At 52.0% G+C, this 24,983-nt stretch overlaps 1 protein-coding gene across 7 annotated transcripts in view; it reads right to left on the reverse strand.

Moving 5' to 3' along the window:
* UNC13A (unc-13 homolog A) overlaps positions 1-24,983 on the reverse strand; it is a 109,600-nt gene that overhangs the window by 34,084 nt on the left and 50,533 nt on the right. For all 7 annotated transcript variants that reach the window (XM_054250575.2, XM_078361780.1, XM_054250574.2 and 4 more), the window contains 16 exons: positions 22,210-22,722; positions 21,603-21,711; positions 19,024-19,070; positions 16,024-16,102; positions 15,429-15,500; positions 15,039-15,258; positions 13,705-13,932; positions 12,409-12,550; positions 12,113-12,282; positions 9,843-9,958; positions 7,999-8,162; positions 6,818-6,968; positions 6,145-6,213; positions 5,767-5,856; positions 5,415-5,549; positions 1,799-1,932 (listed from right to left, as the gene is read on the reverse strand). In XM_054250575.2, coding sequence (XP_054106550.1) covers positions 1,799-1,932; positions 5,415-5,549; positions 5,767-5,856; positions 6,145-6,213; positions 6,818-6,968; positions 7,999-8,162; positions 9,843-9,958; positions 12,113-12,282; positions 12,409-12,550; positions 13,705-13,932; positions 15,039-15,258; positions 15,429-15,500; positions 16,024-16,102; positions 19,024-19,070; positions 21,603-21,711; positions 22,210-22,722 — 2,439 coding nt within the window. The remainder of the gene's footprint in view (positions 1-1,798; positions 1,933-5,414; positions 5,550-5,766; positions 5,857-6,144; positions 6,214-6,817; positions 6,969-7,998; positions 8,163-9,842; positions 9,959-12,112; positions 12,283-12,408; positions 12,551-13,704; positions 13,933-15,038; positions 15,259-15,428; positions 15,501-16,023; positions 16,103-19,023; positions 19,071-21,602; positions 21,712-22,209; positions 22,723-24,983) is intronic.

Consider the following 24,983-nt stretch of genomic DNA (forward strand, 5'->3'; position numbering starts at 1 on the left):
AAGGCAAGGTTCCTACAAGGTCCTTGTAGGTTCCACCAGCTGCACATAGATAATAGGCTAAGGATAACCACATGTTCTTGTTTTGTGAAACTCCCAAACCACCACTGTTATCACACTTTAGAATGACACACCTGTTTCGGCTCACTGGTTCACTCCACCATCACGTCACCCTCTCCCCACCATCACTCCACCCCTACACATTATTGAGGCCAATAAATATTGTGAGAGATCAGAGCTCGGGCTTTCACTGCCTCCAGGAATAAGTGATGGCCTCCTGGTCCCACTTTCACTCTTAATCTGTCATTTTCTCAATCCTTTGTTGCCACTGAACTTGGGGTACCCACGGGTGATGTGGGGGCTGGTTCCCTACATCTATCCATTTATTCCTTTACTATGCAACTATGTACCCATCCATTCACCTATCCATCTATCTATTCATCCCTCCATCCCTCCATCCATTCATTCGCTCGTTCATCCATCACTCAACCACCCATCTATCTGTTCATCCATCTATCCCTCCACCCATTTGTCCAACTGTCCATCCATCCAGGTACCCATCTATCTGTTCATCCATCCGTCCTTCCATCATCCACCTACGTATCTATCCTTCCATCCATTAATGCACCCACTCATCCAAGTATCCACCCATATCTATTCATCCATCCACCCATCCCTCTATCCATTTATTTACTCACTTATCCAGCTATCTATTCATCCATTTCCCATCCAACTGTCCATCCATTCACCTTTTTTTTTTGAGACAGGGTCTGATTCTGTTACCCAGTCTAGAGTACAGTGGTGCAATCTCAGCTTACTGCAACCTCCACATCCCGGGTTCAAGTGATTCTCAAGCCTCAGTCTCCCAAGCAGCTGGGAGTATGGGTGCAACCACCAAACCCAGCTAATTTTTTATATTTTTAGTAGAGATGGGGTTTTGCCATACTGGCCAGGCTGGTCTCAAACTCCTGAATTCGGGTGTTCCTCCTGCCTCAGCCTCCCAAAGTGCTGGGATTACTAGCGTGAGCCCCCACGTCTGACCCATTCATTCATTTATCCACACACTCAGCCTTCTACAAATCTACCTGTCCATCTGTTTATAATTCATCTATTCATCCACCCACCCTTCAATCCATCAAAATCCCTGATCTTAATTCCCCAACTAACCAAGAGATGTTAATGTCCCAAAGTTAGAGCCCTCTGTAGCACTCATGTGGCAGAGAAACAGAACACAATCGCTCCTTCCGCTAACACAAATGAAAATCCTACAGACGTTTAAGTCCACAAATGGAAACTGTGAACATATCCCCACAAAACCACACAAGCTTGTATACTGTACAATATTGTATGTTGAAGTATGTTCACTATTCTGTATACACATACACATAAAATAATAAAACCCATTGACCGCAACAATATACAAAATTACTTACCTCCATATGTGTAAGTACAATGCAGTTTAAATGTACAATACATAGTAGAGTAGCGCACAGTAATGTCTGAGCAACACTATCCTACACACATACAAAGTTGTATACAGTTATTCACGCAAATGAATGCATACGAAATACATGTCTGATTATACCAGTGATCGTGAACATACACCCAATTTTATGTTTATGTTTGCAAATTGTACCCATATGTGAACGTCACACAGGCACAATCAGACCCCTCATTATCCCCAGGTACATGTATGTACACTTGTATCATTAGACCTGGTCACCTTGACACACAAGACACAAAGTCGTATACATACACACGACGACACCCAGATAATTAACTACACAGAGACACGACTCACTGGTTGAGGCAGGGAGTGTAGGAATTCTTGTCTTCCTCAATGATGGACACTATGAGGGTAATCAGCTTGGACCAGAAGTCGAGGTTCTTGATGCTGGGACCCTGTTCCTCTGGGGGAACTTCCCCCTTCTTGGCCTGAAATGGGCAGTGGAGGCCTGGGTTATAGGGGGGCAGAGACCGGTGCCTCGGTCAGTTTATTACCCAGGAAGAGGAGGTTGTTGAGGAACGGCTGCCATGACCGTGTGTATGGTTCAGGTAAGACATCTACAGAGAAAGTAACTAAACTCACAGACGGCTCCAAACACAGCTCGTGTCAATGCAGCTTGATGAAGCTTACGATTTTTAGACTCCACTCTAAAACTGAATGGAAATAAATGAAACCAAATTCAGTTGGACAAACCCAGCTCCACTAAACCAAATGGAACGGAAGTGAATGCAAATCAAGCCCACTTAGCTTAACGGAAGTCAGTTCTCCTGGATGTTGAATCAACGGAATTGAACTTGAGCAATTATACCGAATGGAGTGAAATTCAGCCTAACTGGATCGAATTAAACTCAAATGAACTCCATTGGATTGAACCTAATCAACTTGTCCAAGACCAACATTAACCCAAATCAAAACAATGGAAATAAATCGACTTGAACTCAACTCTGCACCAAGTCAACCCAATCCGATTCTGCCTTTCTAAACGCGGCCTAACATACCCAGGCCAATTCAACCCAGCGTTTGTTAATCAATGGGAATGAGTGTCATCAGCTGAAATGAGCCCAATTCAGCCCAACTCAACTGACATCAATTGCTTCTAATCCAACAACCCAGTTCATCCGAACTCAAAACAATTTAACCCAGTTGAGAACAACTTGACTCGAATGCAAATGAACTAAGTGGGAATGAATGGATTTGTACTCAATGCTCAGTGCAATCAATCAACTTAGTTCTGCTCACTTTTTTTTTTCTTTTAAGAGACAGGGTCTCCCTCCGTCACTCAGCCTGGAGTGCAGTGGTGTAATCATGGCTTACTACAGACTGGAACTCCTGAGCTCAAGTGATCCTCCTACCTCAGCCTCTGAAGTAGCCAGGACTACAGGTGTGCCACCACACCTGGCTAATTTTTATATATTTTGCAGAGATGGGGTCTTGCTACATTGCCCAAACTGGTCTCGAGCTCCTGGCCTCATGGGATCCTCCTGCCTCGGCCTCCCAAAGTGCTGAGATTACAGGTGTGAGCCACTGAGCCCAGCCTGGCTCACTAATTTGTCAAGAACATTTTTTTTTTTTTTGAGACGGAGTTTCACTTTCATTGCCTGGGCTGGGGTGCAGTGGTGTGATCTCGGCTCACTGAAACCTCCGCCTCCCCGGTTCATGCAATTCTCCTGCCTCAGCCTTCCGAGTAGCTGGGATTACAGGTATGCACCACCACACCCAGCTAAGAACAATTTTAACTTAAGTCAACTAAATAGAAAGAAACAGAACTCAACTGATTATGGTTGAACTAAAGAATCTAATTTAATCCAGTTCACCTGAACTCAATTCAAGTGAGAGTGAGACTGATTCCAAGGCTAGTCAACTGCATGTAAAGGAACAGAATGAAATCAAACTGAACTGAACACAGCTTGTGTGTTACAGCCTATCAGAACGTGGGATAAGGGCTGCCTTCAGACTGACCTGAACACAGCTTGTGTGTTACAGCCTATCAGAACGTGGGATAAGGGCTGCCTTCAGACTGAACTGAACACAGCTTGTGTGTTACAGCCTATCAGAACGTGGGATAAGGGCTGCCTTCAGACTGAACTGAACACAGCTTGTGTGTTACATACAGCCTATCAGAACGTGGGATAAGGGCTGCCTTCAGACTGACCTGAACACAGCTTGTGTGTTACATACAGCCTATCAGAACGTGGGATAAGGGCTGCCTTCAGACTGAACTGAACACAGCTTGTGTGTTACAGCCTATCAGAACGTGGGATAAGGGCTGCCTTCAGACTGAACTGAACACAGCTTGTGTGTTACATACAGCCTATCAGAACGTGGGATAAGGGCTGCCTTCAGACTGACCTGAACACAGCTTGTGTGTTACATACAGCCTATCAGAACGTGGGATAAGGGCTGCCTTCAGACTGAACTGAACACAGCTTGTGTGTTACAGCCTATCAGAACGTGGGATAAGGGCTGCCTTCAGACTGAACTGAACACAGCTTGTGTGTTACATACAGCCTATCAGAACGTGGGATAAGGGCTGCCTTCAGACTGACCTGAACACAGCTTGTGTGTTACAGCCTATCAGAACGTGGGATAAGGGCTGCCTTCAGCCTGACCTGAACACAGCTTGTGTGTTACATACAGCCTATCAGAACGTGGGATAAGGGCTGCCTTCAGACTGACCTGAACACAGCTTGTGTGTTACAGCCTATCAGAACGTGGGATAAGGGCTGCCTTCAGACTGACCTGAACACAGCTTGTGTGTTACAGCCTATCAGAACGTGGGATAAGGGCTGCCTTCAGACTGAACTGAACACAGCTTGTGTGTTACAGCCTATCAGAACGTGGGATAAGGGCTGCCTTCAGACTGACCTGAACACAGCTTGTGTGTTACAGCCTATCAGAATGTGGGATAAGGGCTGCCTCCAGCTCCCACAGCCTCCTGAGATCCTGCCATCTCAATACTAATCATCCCTGTTTGTATATTTCCAGTTTGTACATCTTTCCCTCAGAGCAGGCCATAACTCCGCACGGGTGGTGGCGCCTGCCTGTAATCCTAGCACTTTGGGAGGCTGAGGTGGGACGATCACTTGAGCCAGGAGTTCGAGACCAGCCTGGGCAAGATACTGGAATGCCTTCTCTACAAAAATACAAAAATTAGCCGGGCATGGTGGCGTGTGCCTACAGTCCCAGCTACTTGGGAGGCTGAGGTGGGAGGATCGCTTGAGCCTGGGAAGTCGAGCCTGCAGTGAGCCATGATCGTATCACCACACTCCAGCCAGGGCAACAGAGTGAGACCTCATCTCAAAATTATAAATAAATTCAATTAAACCCAACATTGATTGTGTATGCCAGACATAAATTTTTATGCCAGGCCGGGCACAGTGGCTCATGCCTATAATCCCAGCACTTTGTGAGGCTGAGATGGGTGGATCACCTGAGGTCAGGAGTTCGAGACCAGCCTGGCCAACATGGCGAAACCCCATCTTTACTAAAAATACAAAAAATTAGCCAGGTGTGGTGGCGGGGACCTGTAATCCCAGCTACTCAGGAGGCTGAGGCAGGAGAATTACTTAAACTCGGGAGGCAAAGGTTGCAGTGAGTGGAGATCACACCACTGCACTCCAGCCTGGGCAACGAGGGTGAAGCTTCATCTCAAAAAAATTTAAAAAAAAATTTTTTTTATGCCAAACTCAACTATGTAACCAAGTGTACCAAGTGCCTACTATATTTTATCTAAAGCTTATGGCTCATGAACTCTTCTCCCTGATCCTGAGATGTGGGTCAATGATTCCATTTTACAGAGTAAGATACTGAGGTTCAGAAGAGTTAAATCCCACAGGAAGGGGAGGGGCTGGGACTTGAGCCTGTGTCTCATTGGTGTCCCTGTTCCCTTCTGACCCATCTAGGGTCTCACCGGGTCTGTCTGGTACTCCCGGCTGTAGAGTTCGTGACAGTTGTTGAAGATGTACTCGTAGGTAGAATTAAGGCAGGCTTTAACACAGTCCTTTACCACCTGGCTGGCTCGGGGTGGGCTCTGGAGTTCTTGTACCTGAAGAGAGGGAGAGAGGCATAGGTGGCCATAGCTGGGACAGGAGGTCCCCAGAAGTGACTGCAAGTCATTTTAGGTTTAAGGAAATGAAGTAGAATGGAGGGAGAAGGTTACTGAGAAAGGCTTTGATTCTCCGGGAGAAATGTCACTTGTCCCGAGAGCTAGGAATCCTGGAGAACCTTCCTTGGAGGGCAAACACAACCGGACCCTTCCCTACCTTCATCCGAAAGAAGGTGATGCTGGTGAGAAGGTCCACAGTGGATTTGAGGTCCTGGAGTCTCTCCGGGCTGCTGGCTGGGAAGTTATTCTGTTGGAAACAGGAAGGGAGGTGGGGTTATGGAAGAAGGCTGGGGGAGGATGGAAGACTGCTTTTTAAGGGGATACAAAGCCTCCCTGGTTTCAGGTTGGGGGTTGATTAGAGCACCTCGAAGTGACTGGGGGTCTGCTTGGAGATGTGTTAAATCCCACAGGGGCCAGAGGAACACATCGTAAGTGTGGAGATGGGTCCCCTCACGCACACACCTGCCGGTAGCTTTCCCCTCCAGGCACACACACGTGCGCAGGGCCAGGAAATCCTCATGCACGCACTTCCTACCCGGTACATGGAGAGGTCAATCCGCAGAGAGTTATGCAGCTGGTCCAAGAGTTTCACGAAGCGCTCTTTCTGAGGAGGAAGGGGAGGCGGGAGGATGGCTGGGGCAGGACTTGGCTGCCATGCTGGCTGAGCGCCTACTGTACACTAAGTACACCCCATCCACCACCCTCATAATATCCATTTCCATTCAATTGCATCCTCTTATGTTTATTTTTTTGAGACAGAGTCTCGCTCTGTCGCCCAGGCTGGAGTGCAGTGGCACGATCTCAGCTCACTGCAACCTCTGACTCCAGGCTCACGCGATTCTCCTGCCTCAGCCTCCCAAGCAGCTTGGACTACAGGCACAGGCCACCACGCCCGGCTAATTTTCTTTGGATTTTTAGTAGAGATGGGTTTTCACCATGTTGGCCCGGCCGGTCTGAAACTCCTGGCCTCAAGTGATCCGCTCACCTTAGCCTCCCAAAGTGCTGGGATTACAGGCATGAGCCACCTCGACCGGCCTCCATTCTATAGCATTCTACAGAGGAATCAATGGAGGCTCAGAGACAGCAAGTGACTGGTGGAAAGTCACACAGCAATCTGGTCTAGACTGGGGACCCAGGAGTCACATCAGTTCTGACCGGCATCAAGTTGGGCTGTCCCTCATTCTCCAGTCCCAGTCCCCAGGACTGACCCCGAAGTTGGAGGCGGCGAAGCGGTCGGAGGCAGACACGTTGGTGGAGGCGGTGGTGTGCGCGTAGTAGGCATTGATGTTGGCGAGCAGGGTGCTCATGACGGCGGGCACCCCCGGGCACATATACTTGGAGGAGAGGCAGGCAAAGTGGCTGGAGAGAGGGACCAGGAGGCACTGGGCCAGGGGTCCAGCCAGGATGGACCAAGTTCCCCCCAGAATGCCTCCAAGACAGCGTCTGTGAGTGGCTCTCCATTACCACCCAATCCACCCCCCGCCTGATTCTGTCCTTGGAGTCTCTGCATCTCCTCTCCCCTCCAACATTATATCCATCTGAGTTGCTCTAACTCTGCTTCTCTTTTTTTCTTTTTGAGATGGAGTCTCATTCTGTCACCCAGGCTGAAGTTGAGTGGTGCAATCTCAGCTCATGCAATCTCCACCCCCTGGGTTCAAGTGATTCTCCTGTCTCAACCTCTTGAGTAGCTGGGGTTACAGGCACGCGCCACCACACCTGGCTAATTTTTGTATTTTTAGTAGAAACGGGGTTTCACCATGTTGGCCAAGATGGTCTCGATCTCTTAACCTGCTGATCCGCCCGCCTCGGCCTCCCAAAGTGCTGGGATTACAGGCTTGAGCCACTGTTCCCCACCTCTATCTCAGCTTCTAACTCCTCCCTCTCTTCCCTGTCACTCCAGGTGTCAATCACAGCGCTCTCCTGATCTGGGGAATTACGGAAACCCCCCCACCACCACGCCCACTTCCTCTCTGGCTCCTCCCCCTAAGAATCCCTCCCACAGCAGACTTGCTAATGCCCCCCCTCTTTTTTTTTTTTAAGACAGTTTCCCTCTGTCACCCAGCCTGGAGCGTAATGGAGCAATCTTGGCTCACTACAACCTCTGCCTCCCGGGTTCAGGTAATTCTTCTGCCTCAGCCTTCTGAGTAGTTGGAACTAGAGGCGCACGCCACCATGCCCAGCTAATTTTGTATTTTTAGTAGAGATGGGGTTTCACCATATTGGCCAGGCTGATCTCGAACTCCTGACTGCATGATCCGCCCGCCTTGGCCTCCCAAAGTGCTGGGATTACAGGCATGACCCACCCCGCCTGGCTGCCAGTGCCCTCTTGGTGACCTCCCTCTTGTTTCATGCACCTCGCCCTCGTGTCCACCCCAGCCTGTGGCCTCACGTCATGGCTTGGTAGATGGACTCGACGCCGTAGCGCATGGCAAACTCGTCCACAATCTCCTGGGCTGTCTCATCGTAGTAAACCTTCCAGGCGTCGTCGCCCTTGGCATCCGGGATCTTCACGACCCCATTGTTCTGCACATCCGTCACGAAGTGGAAGAGGTTCTGCCACCATGGGGGATAAGGCATCATCATGGAGAGTGCAAGGGTCGCCAGGGGTCAGAGGTCCTAGGGTCTGGGGCAGCTTACATCATATGCCTGCTTGTTTACTCATTAATTCAGTCATCTACTCTCATCCATCCACACACCCATCCATACAACTACCCCACATTCCACCCATTCACTCTTCCAACCTTTCAGTAATTTAACCATCCATCCATCCACCCACCCACCACCCACCCACCCATCCATCCACCCATCCATCCATCCATCCACCCACCCATCCATCCACCCATCCATCCACCTATCCATCCACCCATCCATCCATCCATCCACCCACCCATCCATCCACCCATCCATCCACCTATCCATCCACCCATCACCCACCCACCCATCCATCCACCCATCCATCCATCCATCCACCCACCCATCCATCCACCCATCCATCCACCTATCCATCCACCCATCACCCACCCACCCATCCATCCACCCATCCATCCATCCATCTATCCACCCATCCATCCACCCATCCATCCATCCCTCCATCCACCCACTCATCATCCATCTATCCATCCATCCATCCACCCACCCACCCACCCATCCACCCATCCACCCATCCACCCATCCATCCATCCACCTATCCATCCATCCATCCATCCATCCATCCATCCATCCATCCACCATCCATCCATCTATCCATCCATCCCATACATTGATCCATAACTTAATCCACCTGTCCAATCATTCATTCTTCCATAAACCAACCATCCATCTACCCATCAACTTATCCATCCATCCATCTATGCATCTATTCTTCATCTGTCCACCAACTACTCACAACAATCCATCTATCTAAATACTCAAAAATTATAAACACTTTTCAATACTTTTAATAATTCAACCACACATCCTTCCATGCATCCACCCACCCACCCATCCATCCATCTACCTATCTACCCACCCAACTATCAACAAGTTCACCTATCTACTCATCCTTCCTTCTAATAATTCAACCACACATCCATCCATCCTATCCAATACAGCTTAACGTTCTCATCCAACAACTCATCTATCTACCCATTCAATCGTCTGTCCACCATTCTAGCTATCCACCTATCAAGTTATCCATCCATCATTCTTCTATATCCATCAATCATCTATCCAATTACCCCAAAATTCACCCATCCATGCATCTGTACTTCCAATAGTTCAATCACATATCCATCCATCTGTCCATCTATCATTCATCTAGTCACGAATCTACCCATCAACTCATCCATCTCTCCATCCATCCTTTCATCTACCTCCTCACTCATTCATCTATTCAATCATTCACTCATTCACCAGCATTCATTCAACAAACTAGATCCTGGGAATAGAGTTCTTTCCAGGAACCCCTAGGCAGCCGGAAGAGACATACCCAGACACAAACAGCCCAATCCTGAGTAGTTAGGGCTGGAACAGAAGGAAGAATCTGATGGTGAGTACTGAGAGTCAACCTGGAGGCCAAGGAGGGCTTCCCAGAGGAGGCGACCCTAAATCTGGACCTTGATGGATATAAAGGGAATGGCAGGGTAGGCAGTCTCAGAGGGCCAAGAGAGTGTGGATAGTGTGGCCAGAAAGAGGAAGGGCAGGAAGAAGTGGTGAGTGGAGGTGGCATGGGAGGGGCTGAGCAGTGAAGCTCACCTCGTGCAGACAGGTATACTGGACGTGATACGGGGCCACCTTCTCCTCGCCTTTGATCTCCACACTGATGTGGAGCCGGATGGCGCCCGACACGGCAGATTTGTCAGTTCGCTTATCTGCGGGGCAGAAAAGGATGACCAGAGTCAGAACTTCTCACTATAGCTGTGGGCAATTTTTAATAGATGCACGATTCCGTAGTCCTCCCAGACCTTTGGAAACTCAGGCCTGGGTGTTTCTCTTCTGATTGGCTCCCAGGCTTGAGTCTCTCTGCTTAGGCTAGAATTCCTTAAGCCCTGTTTCTCCCTTCAAACAAGGATCCCAGACCTTGCTTCTTCACTCCGATTAAGTTCCTGGGTGTGTGCCTCCCTCCTTAGGCTAGCAGCTCTAGGCCCTGCTTCTTGCCCAGTCTGAGCTCCCAGGACCTGCCTCCCCCATCAAATCACGCTCCCCAGAAGCTACACATCTTAGACACGGTTCCTGGGTCTGTGCCTCTCTCCTCTGACTAGGACCCCCAAGTCTTGTCTCCTGCCTTCCCCGTCAGAATGGGATATGTAGATTTCTTTCAACCTAAGAGATTTCTGGGCTCTACTCAACCCTCTCAGGCTGGGTCCTTTCAACCCCTTCAGATTAGGCTCATACACCCTGCCTCATTAGATTGGACTCCCCAGATTCTACTCATTTTCTTTTTGTTTTTTCTTTTTCCTTTTTTTTCGAGATGGAATCTCGCTCTGTAGCCCAGGCTGGAGTGCAGTGGCGTGATCTCGGCTCACTGTAACCTCTGCCTCCCGGGTCCCAGTTCAAGCAATTCTCCTACCTCAGCCTCCCAAGTAGCTGGGATTACAGGCATGAGCCACCATGCCCAGCTAATTTTTGTATTTTTTAGTAGAGATGGGGTTTCACCATGTTGACCAGTCTGGTCTTGGAACTCCTGACCAAGTGATCCACCCACCTTGGCCTCCCAAAGTGCTGGGATTACAGGCGTGAGCCACTATGCTGGCCTTTTTTTTTTTTTTTTTTTTTTTTTGAGATAGAGTTTAGCTCTGTCACCAGGCTGCAGTGCAGTGGTGCAATCTTGGCTCACTACAACCTCTGCCTCCCAGGTTCAAGCAATTCTCCTGCCTCAGCCTTCTAAATAGCTGGGATTACAGGCACAAGCCACCACGCCTGGCTAATTTTTGTATTTTTACTAGAGACACGGTTTCGTCATGTTGGACAGTCTGGTCTCGAACTTCTGACCTCAAGTGATCCACCCACCTCTGCCTCCCAAAGTGTTGGGAATACAGGCGTGAGCCACTGCACCTGGCCGAATTCGTTTTTTTGAGAAAGGTTCTCACTCTGTTCCCCAGGCTGGAGCGCAGCAGGGCGATCACAGCTCACTGCAGTCTTTACCTCAGGCTCAGGTGATCCTCACACCTTAGCTTCCAGAGTAGCTGGGACTAAAGGTGTGTGTCACCCTGCCCAGCTAATTTTTCTGTTTTATAGAGACAGGGTTTCACTATGTTCCCCAGGCTGGTCTCGAACTCCTGGACTCGATTAGCCTGCCTCAGCCTCTCAAAATGATAGGATCACAGATGTGAGCCACTGCCTGGTGCCCCCAACCTGGATTCCTTTTTTTTTTTTTCTGGAGATGGAATTTTGCTTTTGTTGTCGGGGTTGGAGTGCAGTGGTGTGATCTTGGCTCACTGCAACCTCCGCCTCCCAGGTACAAGCGATTCTCCTGCCTTTGCGTTCTGAGTAGCTGGGACTACAGGTGCCCACCACCATACCCGGCTAATTTTTGTATTTTTAGTAGAGATGGGGTTTCACCACGTTGGCCAGGCTGGTCTTGAACACCTGACCTCAGGTGATCCGCCCACCTCCGCCTACCAAAGTATTGGGATTATAGGTATGAGCCACTGCACCCAGCCCCAGCTTGGATTCTTAAAGCTCAATCTTCCTTCTTAGATTTGGTTTGCAGGTCTGTGCCTCTCCCTCAGACTAGGATTCCCAGGTCTTGCTTCCTGCCTCCCCCATTAGACTGGGACACAGAGATTCTGTCCCTACCCTCCTTTCTAAGCTGAGCTAAGAAATTTCTGGGCTCTGCTAAATCTCCCTGCCTGGGTGCTTCCTGCCTCCTCAGATTGGGCTCCTAGACCCTGCCTCCCCCATCAGATCGTGCTCCTTGACCAAACTTCTCTGGAGATTGCATCTCTCCCCTCTTCATGGGCTCCACACTCTGGCTAGATCCCTGGGACCCATCCCCATCCCTTTCAGAACCCGGCTTCTCTCACCCAGGTTGTACCACACGTCCATCTCGCCGCTGAGCGTCCGCACCTCAATGATCGTCTGCCCCAGGAAATCGTCAGATTCCCTCTTGAACCTCTGTTTCACACGGGATTTGATGTCATCATCCTCATCCCAGACGCGCACCTTGATGCGGTCGGAGGAATTGTGACATTCACTGTGGCGGGAGGAGGAGGCAGGGGTGGGGGTCAGGTGCCCAGCGTGAGCCCTGTCTTTGGAGCCCCCTTTCGGCTGTCCCAGCAGGGAGCCCCGCACGGGCCCAGGGACCCAGCCAGGCACTTACAAGTGGAAATTCTCCTCCCACACTGGGTTGAGGTTCCCATAGATGGTTTTTGTCCGTTTCTTGGTCTTCCCAACCTGGACGGTGACATAGGGGTCACTGGATCCCGTCTTGTCCTTTGCCTGCAAGCCCTGGGCACAGACCACTGGAAGACACAGAGGGCATACACAGGCGTGAGCTCAAGGAGCGAGGCATGCCGGGACAGTTGCTGCCACACGCTGCAGGCTGATAACAGGGACACCTGCAGCATGGCTGGAGAGCAATGGCAGGCATGCTGGACTTGCTAACGAGGTTTTTTGTTAGTTTGTTTTTGAGATGGAGTTTGCTCTTGTCACCCAGGCTGGAGTGCAGTGCCTTGAACTTGGCTCACTGCAACCTCTGCCTTCTGGGTTCCAGTGATTCTCCTGCCTCAGTCTCCCAAGTAGCTGGGATTACAAGCATGTGCCACCATGTCCGACTAATTTTTTTTTTCATTTTTAGTAGAGATGGGGTTTCAGCATGTTGACCAGGCTGGTCTTGAACTCCTAACTTCAGGTGATCCGCCCGCCTCAGCCTCCCAAAGCGCTGGGATTACAGGTGTGGGCCACCTCACCTCGCCTTGCTAGAGTTAACAAGGGGGGAGCACCCAACCCATGAAGAATGGGAAGGTGCCTCAGCCCGCTTGCCTGTGGGTGGGACCTCTTTCAGGTGTGTGCTCCCCGAGGTCGGACCCCCAGAAGAACCCATTGCCCCCGAGATCTCCTGCTCGTTGGCGCCCCCTGCAGGGTGCCTTCCCTCCCTGACTCACCACCCCAGCTTCATCCTGGGGTCACTTCCTGGATAACTCACATACCCTGAAATCCTCATCCTCGGAGCTGTTTATGGGTAAATCCACATGAGTCTGGGTGTGGAGAAATACCAGTATCCTCACCCCTGAGTGGGGCCACACTGAACTGCATGAATGACCCCAGGGTGGGCTGAGCTGGTGGCCTACAGCATGGTCTGCCCCACGGTGTCTCCTCCAGGGCACCTTCCAACCCTGTCTCAAGTCCTTGCCCCTCACCAGGGCTTTCTAGGGTCACTTTCCAGATAAACTATGCACCCACAATTCTTCTTGGGTCTCATTCTGGAGGGCACCATTCAAGACACACCCGGATACAGTCCCATGAACAGGCATTTGGAGGTACGCATGTCCCCCCATATGCGTGCACACACGGACATGGGATGGAATGGATGAGATCGAGGACCTGCTGCAAAGGAGAGGGACAGGCCTCAGCGGGTGGAGAAGGAGGGGCCCTGTGGCGGCCCCCGCCCCCTCACCAGTGATGCTGATCTTGGCGGACCACTTGGATGTGCCGTCCAGCACGCTCTGCTTGACCGCCTTCATCTGCTGCGTGTGCGCGGTCTTGGTCACCGCGAAGATCTCCTGGATGAGCTCGAAGATCTCGGGTTTGTTGCGCTCCCGGATCTTCATGCGGTCCTTGAGCACCATGATGATGTTCTGCGTCCGGTCCTCCGCCCCGTGCTTGGAGCTCTTCTCCGCGGCCCCTGAGGACGCCAGAGGCCGGCACTGACCCCAGTGCGCCTGCCCTGTGGCCCCTCACCAGGGCGAGGGCCCCGCCCCATACATCAACCGCGGGGGCTCCGGTGTCACCCCTGAAGCCGGTTTCCTACCTGCTCTCTGTACCACCCATCCAGACCCTTAGCCTTTCCGACTCCTCTCAGGCCACGCTCCTCTGAGCCCCCATGTCCCTGAGTCTTGCCCTTCTCTGCCTTCCGCCCCTTGGAATCCCCACAGGTTTTTGGCACCCCTAAGCCGCACCCCTCTAAGTCCCCGTCCCCTCTCTGAGCCCCACCCCTTTGAGTCCACGCCCCATCTGAGCCCCACCCCTGATCCCCGCCCCCTCTCTGAACCCCACCCCTCCGAGTCTCCACCCCCTCTCTGGGCCCTACCCCTTTGAGTCCCCGCCCCCTCTGAATCCCACCTCTCTGAGCCCCACCCCCTGAGTCTCCACCCCCTCTCTGGGCCCTACCCCTCTGAGTACCCGCCCCCTCTCTGAGTCCCCACCCCCTCTGGGCCCCACCCCCTCTGGGCCCCACCCCGAGTCCCCACCTCCTCTGAATCCCACCTCTCCGAGCCCCACTCCTCTGAATCCCCTCCCCATCTCTGATCTCCACTCCTGTGAGTCCCCTGCACATCTCCGAGCCCCCCTTCTCTGAGACCCCTCCGCCTTCCAACTCCCTCCTCCACAGTCCTCTCTCACTCTGAGCCCCTTCCTTCTCTGAGCCCCTCTTCCTCTCAGAGCTACCCCTAGCTAACCCATTTTTATCCAGGGGAGCCGCCTCTTCTCACTAAGCCTGTCCTTTGCACCACCTAGCTAGTCCCTGAGCTCTCCCCCATCCCTCTCTGACACCCTCGCAGCTTCTTACCCCATCCCTCGACGCCCTAGCCCTTTCCCCAGGGAGTTTTGTCCCTTCAGCCCCACCCCTCCCCTTCAGCGGGTCCCTCCCTTGCCCCACGACTCCCCGCCCCTGCCCCGCCCCATGGTGCCCCACCCATGGCCTTGCTCCTTCAGGCTTTCTTCCAATGCAAGCTGCAAGCCCCGGCGCTTCCCACGCCAACCCGCAGCCCTGCGCTCGGGCCCTGCGCTTACGCTGCAGGCAGTCGGCGTTGAGCAGGTCCTGGCACTTCTCGTGGCACTTGACGCCGCACTCGGTGCAGCGCATGCCCTGCCTCGCGATGCCCCACAGCAGCCCCTCGCACTCGTAGCAGTAGGTGGGCGTGGTGGCCGTCCACACCTCGAAGTTGTGCGGCGTCGTGCATGAGATGGGATAGATTAAGGCTTGCAGGGTCTTCTTGTAAACGTGGTTTTTCTGCAGGGAGGGAGGGGTGCGGTTCGGGGCCCTAACCTCGTGCTGTCCCTGTCTTGCTCCCCTCCCCTCCCTGCCTCCTCTTCCCGCGGACCCACAGAGGTTTAGACACTTCCAGAAGCTCCCAGCCCAGTTCATCCCTGACCCCGGGGAAAAAGAGGTGCCCCACGTACCAGCTCCTCGTTGTTCAACGTGCTGGAGGCCAAGGCCGAGGTGATGCCCGCTTTCCTGGACTGGACCAGGGACTAGGGAGGTCACAGAAGAGGGAGTCGGGGGGTTGACATCCATGAGATCACCACCGGGAAGGTTCACAGCCACACATGGGGCCCGAAGCCATATTTTGGAGCCGCAACCGCAAATTGGAAACAGGTCACCGACAGCATCCGGGCCAGACCCAGTAAAGAATTAGGAGATGATGGAGGCTTTGAGTTAGAAGGGACCCTGGAAAGTGAGCAGCCCCACACCCCGACTCACAGCCTCCAACACAGAGGGACAAGGCAAGGTTCCCCCAGAAACCATGAAGTGGGGGCCTGTTACAAGATCCCAGTGGGGCAGTTTGGGGAGAAGACCCCAGGGAGCCCATGTCACCATCACTCACCATGGCCTGAAGTGTCCACGCAGCACATGGGGGTAGAAATCAGACTACATTAGTCTCAGAGAATGCCTAGCTAGTCCCCAACCCCAGGTTGACCATGGGCAGTTGCACAGGTTGCACACTGCTTATAGCAGGCCTGCTCTGCTAGGGGAGTAAAGTGGGCGGGTGCTTACCAGGTCACTCACGAGCGGGATAGGTTTCCTCTTGCGGATGTCAGGCATGCTGTCGATGATGATGAGACCGCCCCCTGGGCTGCAAGACATAGAGGGACATTGAGGGCCCAGCTGTCCCTATTCCTCACACAGACATCACCTGAGCCGTGGGGAGAACACTCAACCTCCCCAGGTGTTAAGGGGTTGAATTGGGTCCCACAAAAAAAGATACATTGATTCCTTAACCCTTACTACCTCAGAAAGTGACCTTATTTGGAAATGGGGTTGTCACAGATGTAATTAGTTAAGATAAGGTCATATGGGGCTAGGGGAGATGCTTCATCTAATATGACTGGTGTCCTTAGAAGAGAGGGATGGAAAGAAGGTGGCTTCGTGGCAACAGAGGCAGAGAGTGACGATCTACAAACAAGTATCTTCTTGGTGGCCAAGGATTTCAAGCAAACACCAGAAGCTACAAGAGGCAGGGGAGGAATTGTCTTCTACAGATTCCAGAGGGATCGTGGCCCAACCAGCGCCTTCATTTCAGACTTCTGGCCTCCAGAATTGCGAGACAAAACACTGTTGTGGTTTTAAGCCACCCGTCTGTGGTACTTCGTGATAGCAGTTCTAAGAAATGGAGACCCCAGGGCCGGGCGCGGTGGCTCACGCCTGGAATCCCAGCACTTTGGGAGGCTGAGGCGGGTGGATCACGAGGTCAAGAGATCGAGACCATCCTGGTCAACAAGGTGAAACCCCGTCTCTACTAAAAATACAAAAAATTAGCTGGGAATGGTGGTGCCTGCCTGTAATCCCAGCTACTCGGGAGGCTGAGGCAGGAGAATTGCCTGAACCCAGGAGGCGGAGGTTGCGGTGAGCCGAGATCGCGCCATTGCACTCCAGCCTGGGTAACAAGAGCGAAACTCCGCCTCAAAAAAAAAAAGAAATGGAGAGCCTCGATTTCCTCATCTGAAAAATGGGGACATAACGTAGTTGCCCACTTGAATGAAATGTAAGTTAAGACAAACCTAAATTATATACTAAAATATAAACGAAACCTTTTTTTTTTTCCGAGACAGAGTCTCGCTCTGTTGCCCAGGCTGGAGTGCAGTCCTTCGATCTCAGCTCACTGCAACCTCCTGAGTTCAAGCGATTCTTGTGCCTCAGCCTCCCAGGTAGCTGGGATTACTGTCACACGCCACCGCACTGGGCTAATTTTTGTATTTTTAGTGGAGACGGGCTTTCACCATGTTGGCCAGGCTGGTCTTGAACTCCTAACCTCAGATGATCCACCCACAACCTCAGGTGATCCACCCACATTGGCCTCCCAAAGTGCCGGGATTACAGGCATGAACTACTGCACCTGGCCCACACCCAGCTAATAAAAAAAAAAATCTGGGCTGGGTACAATGGCTCATGCCTGTAATCCCAGCACTTTGGGAGGCAGAGGCAGGCAGATCACCTGAGGTCGGGAGTTCAGGACCAACCTGACCAACATGGGGAAACCCTGTCTCTACTAAAAATACAAAAATTAGCTGGGTGTGGCGGTGCATGCTTGTAATCCCAGCTACTTGGGAGGCTGAGGCAGGAGAATCGCTTGAACCCAGGAGGTGGAGGTTGCCGTGAGCGAAGATCGCACCGTTGCACTCCAGCCTGGGCAACAAGAGCAAAATTCCATCTCAAAAAAAAAATTTTTTTTTTTTAAGAGATGGGGGTCTCACTATGTTGCCAAAGCTGGTCTTGAACTCCTAGTCTCAAGCGATTCTCCAGCCTCACCCTCCCAAGTAGCTGGGATTATAAGCATGCACCACCACACCCAGCTAATTTTTGTATTTGTAGTAGAGACGGGGTTTCTCTATGTTGGGCAAGCTGGTCTCAAACTCCTGACCTCAGGTGATCCACCTGCCTCAGCTTCCCAAAGTGCTGGGATTACAGACATGAACCACCACACTCGGTTCCAAAAGGTTTTCACTGGCTAATGAGATAGGTGCCTGCAGCCAATGACTCCAGACAAGCCCACAGGGCCATTCATGCTACCAAGCTTTCTGCAGGAGCCGACTGAGCTTAGAGACGCCTAAGCCACATCTTTTCTCGGCGGTCTCCCTTAGTCTGACAGCTTTCTCCTGAGAGAAATATCCTTCATAAATCACATGCACAGCAATCCCCATTTCAGGCCCTGCACCCCAGGCTCTCTAGCTAGGGCACCTGCTCATTTAGGAGTGCCAGCTGCTGTCTCCCTGCCTGTTTGCAAAGGGTGTACAAGGAAGGTCACTATCGTGCTGCTATTTTAAAACCTGAGCATATTTTAAAAATATCCTGTGCATCCTCTAACCTGAAAATCTGTAACATAAGAAGTTAGATGTGACCACATGCCCCATTGAAGACTTTAAGAGTCCCCACCGTAGCAATAATTGAAGAGATTTAAAAATAGACTCAAAGCAAAAAACTTTGCTCTGGGATTACAAATATATAGTGTATATTTCCCAATAATGTCTAGTTCCTAACAGTGTCTGCTTTATATATTTATTTGTTCATTTTTGAGACAGTGTCCCTCGCTGTTGCCCAGGCTGGCGTGCAGTGGTGCAATCTCGGCTCACTGCAACCTCTGCCTCCCGGGTTCATGCAATTCTCCTGCTTCAGCAACCCAAGTAGCTGGGATTACAGGTGCCCGCCACCATGCCCGGCTAATTTTTGTATTTTTAGTAGAGACGGGGTTTCACCATGTTGGCCAGGTCGGTTTCAAACTCCTGACCTCAAATGATCCTCCCACCTCAGCCTCCCAAAGTGCTTGGATTATGGGCATGAGCCAGGGCACCTGGCCCTATCTTCAAAGATGACTGTCTTTTGCATCTGCATATCGTTGTGTGCCTTTGAAATTGACATATTGTGCCCAAGCTCCATCTGTCCCCCGTCTAGATGGAACCCCTCCCCATCCTCTCTGGGCTGAGGCTCAGGCGCGAACCAGCCTTGAGCTCAGCTCGGGGTTCAAAACTTCCTCCCACCACTCATAGTTCCATCACTCACCCGCCTTTGAACCACAGAGATTTGGACATCTCTCCTTCTCCCCGGGCCTGCAGGACAGACAGACAGATACGGCCAGTGTGGTCGTCCCTCCCCTCCCCACAGCAGGCTCCACACCCACTTCTGATCCCCTCTGGGCTGGGAGTCAGATGGCCTGGATCCTAGTCCTGGCTGAGTGATTTTAGGAAGCTCCCTGGCTATCTCTGGCCTTAGTTTGCTCATCTGTAAGATGGGCTGGGGGAGAAAGAAGCGCCTCTCTTTCACCTACCTCAGTGGAGCTCAGTGTCTTCATTGGTTACTCCTTAAACTCCCTACAGTCTCACAGTCTCACTGGTTCATCTGCTCTCGTGCCCCAGGCCCTTTCCAGGAGTTGTGACTTCAGCTTGTATGCCCTCTTACCTTCCACACCCAACCAGCCTCTGTTTATCATTCAGGTCTCAGCCAGACCCAGGGTCCACATCCCTTACCTTCCCTCTATCTTGTAACTAAAGAGTTAACATGGGAGTCCTATCAGGGGGAGAGGGAAGCATTCTTCTGTTCTGAAATATTGAGGGGGTGTATGATTTTTTTTAAAGAGAGAGTCTTGCTATGTTGCCCAGACTGATCTTGAACTCCTGGCCTCATACAATCTTCCTGCCTCAGCCTCCTGAGTAGCTGGGACGACAGGTGTGATCCACCCCACTCAGCTCCTGAAATATTTTTTCCCTTTTTTCTAGAGATGAGGTCTCACTATGTTGCCCAGGCTGGTCTTGAACTCCTGAGCTCAAGTGATCCTCCTGCCTTGACCTCCCAAAGTGCTGGGATTACAGATGTGAGCTCCTGAAATATTGTTGAATTATTTTGGACATCAATTTTCCTTAAGTGTCATCTCCTCCAGGGAGTTTTCTGATTGCCTTGGATTAGTTTTGTGCTTTTCCTGTGAAACCCAGAGAGCCCTCCATGTTTCTTTTTCTTGTCATATCACTAGTTCCATAGTTTGTTTTTCTTGTCATATCACATTGTTCCAATAGTAGCTGCTATTTGCTTAATATAATTTGCTGACCTAGTAAAAGTTATCCAATCGCCTTTTCACTGTGTACTCTTCATCTTTCTAATTTAGAACCATATGTATATATCGCTGAGTCAAAAAACAGATTTCTCTTTTAAGGGTTTTCATTTTGTTTTGTTTTGTTCTTTTAGTCAGAGTCTAGTTCTGTCACCCAGGCTGGAGTGCAATGGCACAATCAGGGGTCACTGTAACCTCTGCCTCCTGGGTTTAAGCAATTCTCCTGCCTCAGCTTCCTGAGTAGCTGGGATTACAGGTGCCAGCCACCACGCCCAGCTAATTTTTGTATTTTTAGTAGAGATGGGGTTTCATCATGATGGCCAGGCTGGTCTCTTAGCCAGGCTAGCCTTGAACTCTTGACCTCATGATCCTCCTGCCTCAGCCTCCCCAAGTGCTGGGACCACAGGTGTGAGCCACTGAGCCTGGCGACTGGATTTCTGTTTTAAAACTGATAGGAAGTTTTGTTTGGTACTTCTGCGGCCCTGACATTTGATGGTTTAAGCCTCTGGGAGGTCTGTTTAGAATCTCCTCCTGCCAGTCCCACTGCTGTTTGGAGGGTAACCCTGAAGAGCACACTGCTGTCCCCAGCCCAGGGTGAGCTGAATGAAGGAATAAATGAATGGCCTCCACCCTGCTGCCCATCTAAACAGTCACCCAGCCCTAATGTTAATTCTTTCCTTGATTCTTTTTTTTTTTTAAAGACAGTTTCACTCTTGTTACCCAGGCTGGAGTGCAATGGCGCGATCTCGGCTCACCACAACCTCCGCCTCCTGGGTTCAGGCAATTCTCCTGCCTCAGCCTCCCGAGAAGCTGGGACTACAGGCACGCGCCACCATGCCCAGCTAATTTTTTGTATTTTTAGTAGAGACGGGGTTTCACCATGTTGACCAGGATGGTCTCAATCTCTTGACCTCGTGATCCACCTGCCTCAGCCTCCCAAAGTGCTGGGATTACAGGCGTGAGCCACTGCGCCCGGCCCTTTCCTTGATTCTTACTCCCCTACTGTCCCAGTCACAGACCTTTCCCTAACCCTGACAATGACCTCCAATTTGACCCTAAGCACTGACCCCTTTGCCTGACACCGATTCTAACCCTGACCTCTGATCTTTGATGGCTGAACTGACCCTGACCTTGATCCCTAACCATAACTTCAGCCCTATTTCAGCCCGTTATCTCTTCTCCCTCTTGACTTAGAAAGCCCAGGCTGACACTGGGGAGAAGGCTGTGCTGGGGATAAGTGGGACCAGACTTGGTGTGGGGTTTGGGAGTGAGCATAACCCGGCTGGTGTGGATGGGCCATAGGGATGCCCTGGGCCGTGTGTGCGTGGGGCTAAGGAAGGGGCAGGGTGGGCAGGGCATGGGCACAGTGTGGGCACTGCACTGGGCAGGCCCAGACTGGGCTTGGGTACCGGTGGGGTGTTGGGCATGGCCAATCTATGTGTGGGTGTGGCCAAACCATGTGTGGGCGTGGAATTGGGCGTGGCCTGGCTGGATGTGGCCGGGAAGAGGCCGGGTCAGGGCCAGGCATATCACTCACCTCCTGCAGCTGCATCCGCACCTTGTTGAAGGCACGCAGCCAGTTGGCTTTGGCCCTGGACATGGAGTCCTGCCCCTCCTGGCCTTCCTCATCCTCTCTCGGCCTGAAACTGAGGCAGGGAACGCTATGAGCCTCTGGGCTGGCTCTCCAGGACTCCCGACCTTCCCTCAACCCCCAGCTGTGCAAGCGATGCAGGCTCCTCATGGTACCTCTGATGCCTCAGAGACACTGGGACCCACCTGTGTCCCCTGACCCGGCTCGGTGCCCCCATCCATTCCCACACACCGAATGCTTCTTTCACACTGTCACTGTTCCTCAGCTTCCTTGTCACCAGCCCAGCCCCTCTGGCCCCCTTTTGCCCAGGATCTTGACCTCTCTGACCCCAGCAACCTCTAAGGTCACAACCTCTAAGGCTCCTTCATGACTCCCCCGAACTCTCTTTGACCCCCTACTCTGCCCTGTCACCTCTGATCCTTTTAAGAAACCCAAGGCCCTGTGACATCTTTAGCCCCGGCAACTACCTAGGTCGACGCCAACCCCATTGTAGCCCAGCTGACTCTGTGACCTTGAGACAGCCCCTCGGCCCCCCTTGGCCCCCTCCTGTTACCTCTCCTCGGCCTTGGGGGGCTCAGGTTCAGGAATTTCCTCGGCTGCAGGCACCTCCTCGGGCGTGGCTGGCTTGGGGGCTACCTTGGCCACGTCGGGGGCCTCGGTGGGTGCCACTGGGGCCTTGTCCTCCTTCCCCGGGGCAGCTGGTGGGAGGCTGATGCGCTTGAAGTCTTTGGGCTCAGCCACAGCCACTTCTTCACGCTCGGCATAGCTGCCCAAATCATCAGGCACCTCCTCCTCCTCCTCCAGCTCCTCCTCGTCTTCAGGAAGCTCCTCCTCCTCCAGGAAGTCCTCCAGGTCCTCATCTAGCTCCTCCTCATCCTGGTCCCAGCGAGGTGAGTCTTTGTGGTAGCTGACCGAGCTGTGGCAGGAGTGGTAGGAGTCCCGGTCCCGCTCGTCCTCCAACTCGGAGCCCTGCAGGCTGTGCTCATCAGGGTCAAAGTCCTCACTCAGCTGTGAGCTTCCCTGGCTCAGCTCCCCGGAGGAGGCGTAGCGACTGCTGCCCGTGGGGCTGTGGGGATGGGACAGGGGTCAGGGGCTGGGGTACCAAGTCGCTGCTCACCTGAGCCCCATTCACACATGCATTCACTCAGCAACAATTGAGCACCTACTGTGTGCCAGGCCCTGCTCTAGGGGCTGGAAAACATAGCTATGATCAGAAAGGACAAAAATCCCACGCCTATAATCCTAGCACTGTGGGAGGCTGAGGTGGGCGAATCACCTGAGGTCAGGAGTTCGAGACCAGCCTGGCCAACATGGCGAAACCTCATCTCTACTAAGAATATAAAAATTAGCCGAGCGTGGTGGTGCGCGCCTGTAATCCCAGGTACTACTAGGGAGGCTGAGGCAGGAGGATCACTTGAACCCGGGAGGCAGAGGGTGCAGTGAACCCGGATCATACCATTGCCCTCCAGCCTGGGCGACAAGAGTGAAACTCTTTCTCAAAAAAGAAAGAAAGCAAAAAGTTTCTGTGGCATTTTTGGTCTGTGGGGCACAGGCAATGGGCTATGCTGGAAACTCAGGCTCAGCGTCATCACCAGCGCCATGGCAGGTCTCCTGGCCTCCACCTCGAAAAAGTATGGGAAATGCATCCACTTCCCAGTGCCCTGGCCCGCATCCCAGGCCAGCCTCTGCTGTCTCCGCAGTTCTCACTACCCTTGGAAGCAACGGGGAATCATAAATCCAATCACCTCCCTCCTCTGCTCTAAACCCAACCATAGCTCACTAGTGCTTTGGTATAAAATCTGTGCTAGCCCTGTGTGGTCCTTACCCTCCAAATCCCATGCTCCCCCTGCCCATCTCCCTCCACATCCCCCACCGCCTCCATTCCAGCCACACTGGCCTTCTTGTCCTCCCTCCAACACCATAAGCCTGTGCCCTTGCTGTGGTCTCTTCCTGGTCTGTTTTTTTTTTGAGACGGAGTTTTGCTCTTGTTGCCCAGGCTGGAGTGCAATGGCGCGATCTCAGCTCCCCACAATCTCTGCCTCCTGGGTTCAAGTGATTCTCCTGCCTCAGCCTCTCGAGTAGCTGGGACTACAGGCACGCACCATCACGCCAAGCTAATTTTTGTATTTTTAGTAGAGATGGGGTTTCATCATGTTGGCCAGGATGGTCTCAATCTCCTGACCTTGTGATCCACCTGCTTCGGCCTCCCAAAGTGCCAGGATTACAGGCTACAGGCATGAGCCACTTTTGAGATGAAGTTTCACCCTTATTGCCTAGGCTGGAGTGTAATGGTGTGATCTCAGCTCTCCACAACCTCCCCTCCTGGGTTCAAGCGATTCTCCTGCCTCAGCCTCCTGAGTAACTGGGATTACAGCTGTGCACCACCACATCCAGCTAATTTTTTTGTATTTTTAGTAGAAACAGGGTTTCTCCATGTTGGTCAGGCTGGTCTCGAATTCTCGACCTCAGGTGATTCGCCCACCTCGGCCTCCCAAAGTGCTGGGATTACAGGCATCAGCCATGCACTGTGCCGGGCCCTTGTCTGCCTTATCTAGTAAACTCCTGCCTATCCTCTCATCACTTACTTGCGTGACTGCCCCCCGACTCTCTGGCCAGGTCAGGCCCTCTGTTATATGCTCCTTATATGAACCCAGGATCATGCTTGATCTCACCAGAAAGAAATATTTTGTCTCTGTCCAAGTGCAGGCAGGAGGACAACCCTCTTCTAACCATTCACTTAGTCACTCAACAAACCTTATCATTTCCTGATTAGATACCTCCTCCAGTCACAGTGCCCAGGACCCCCTTCCCTGGCCAGCCTCGGGGATGCTACAGGAATAAAAATGGGGTTCAAGACCAGCCTGGGCAATATAGCAAGACTCCCATCTCTAGAAAAAATAAAAATAAATTAGCTTGGTATGGTGGCCTGTGCCTGTAATCCCATCTACTGGGGAGGCTGAGATGGGAGGATCACTTGAGCCCAGGAGCCCAAGGCTGCACTGAGTCGTAATGGTGCCACTGCACTCCAGCCTGGGCAACAGAACAAGATCTTGTCTCACTCCGTCATCCAGGCTGGCTCACTGCAGCCTCGACCTCCCAGGCTCAAGTGATCCTCCCACCTCAGCCTCCTGTGTAGCTGGATCCACAGGTGTGTGCCACCATGCCTGGCTAATTTTTGTATTTTTTTTGTAGTGACGGGAGGTCTCACTTTATTGCCCAGGCTGGTCTCGAACTCTTGAACTTAAGAGATCCTCCCACCTCAGCCTCCCAAAGCGCTCGTATTACAGGTGTGAGCCACCACACCAGGCTGCTTATAGAATTTTCTTG

The sequence above is a fragment of the Callithrix jacchus genome, chromosome 22 (genome assembly GCF_049354715.1).
Source record: "Callithrix jacchus isolate 240 chromosome 22, calJac240_pri, whole genome shotgun sequence".
In the NCBI taxonomy this organism is placed as follows: Eukaryota; Metazoa; Chordata; class Mammalia; order Primates; family Cebidae; genus Callithrix; species Callithrix jacchus.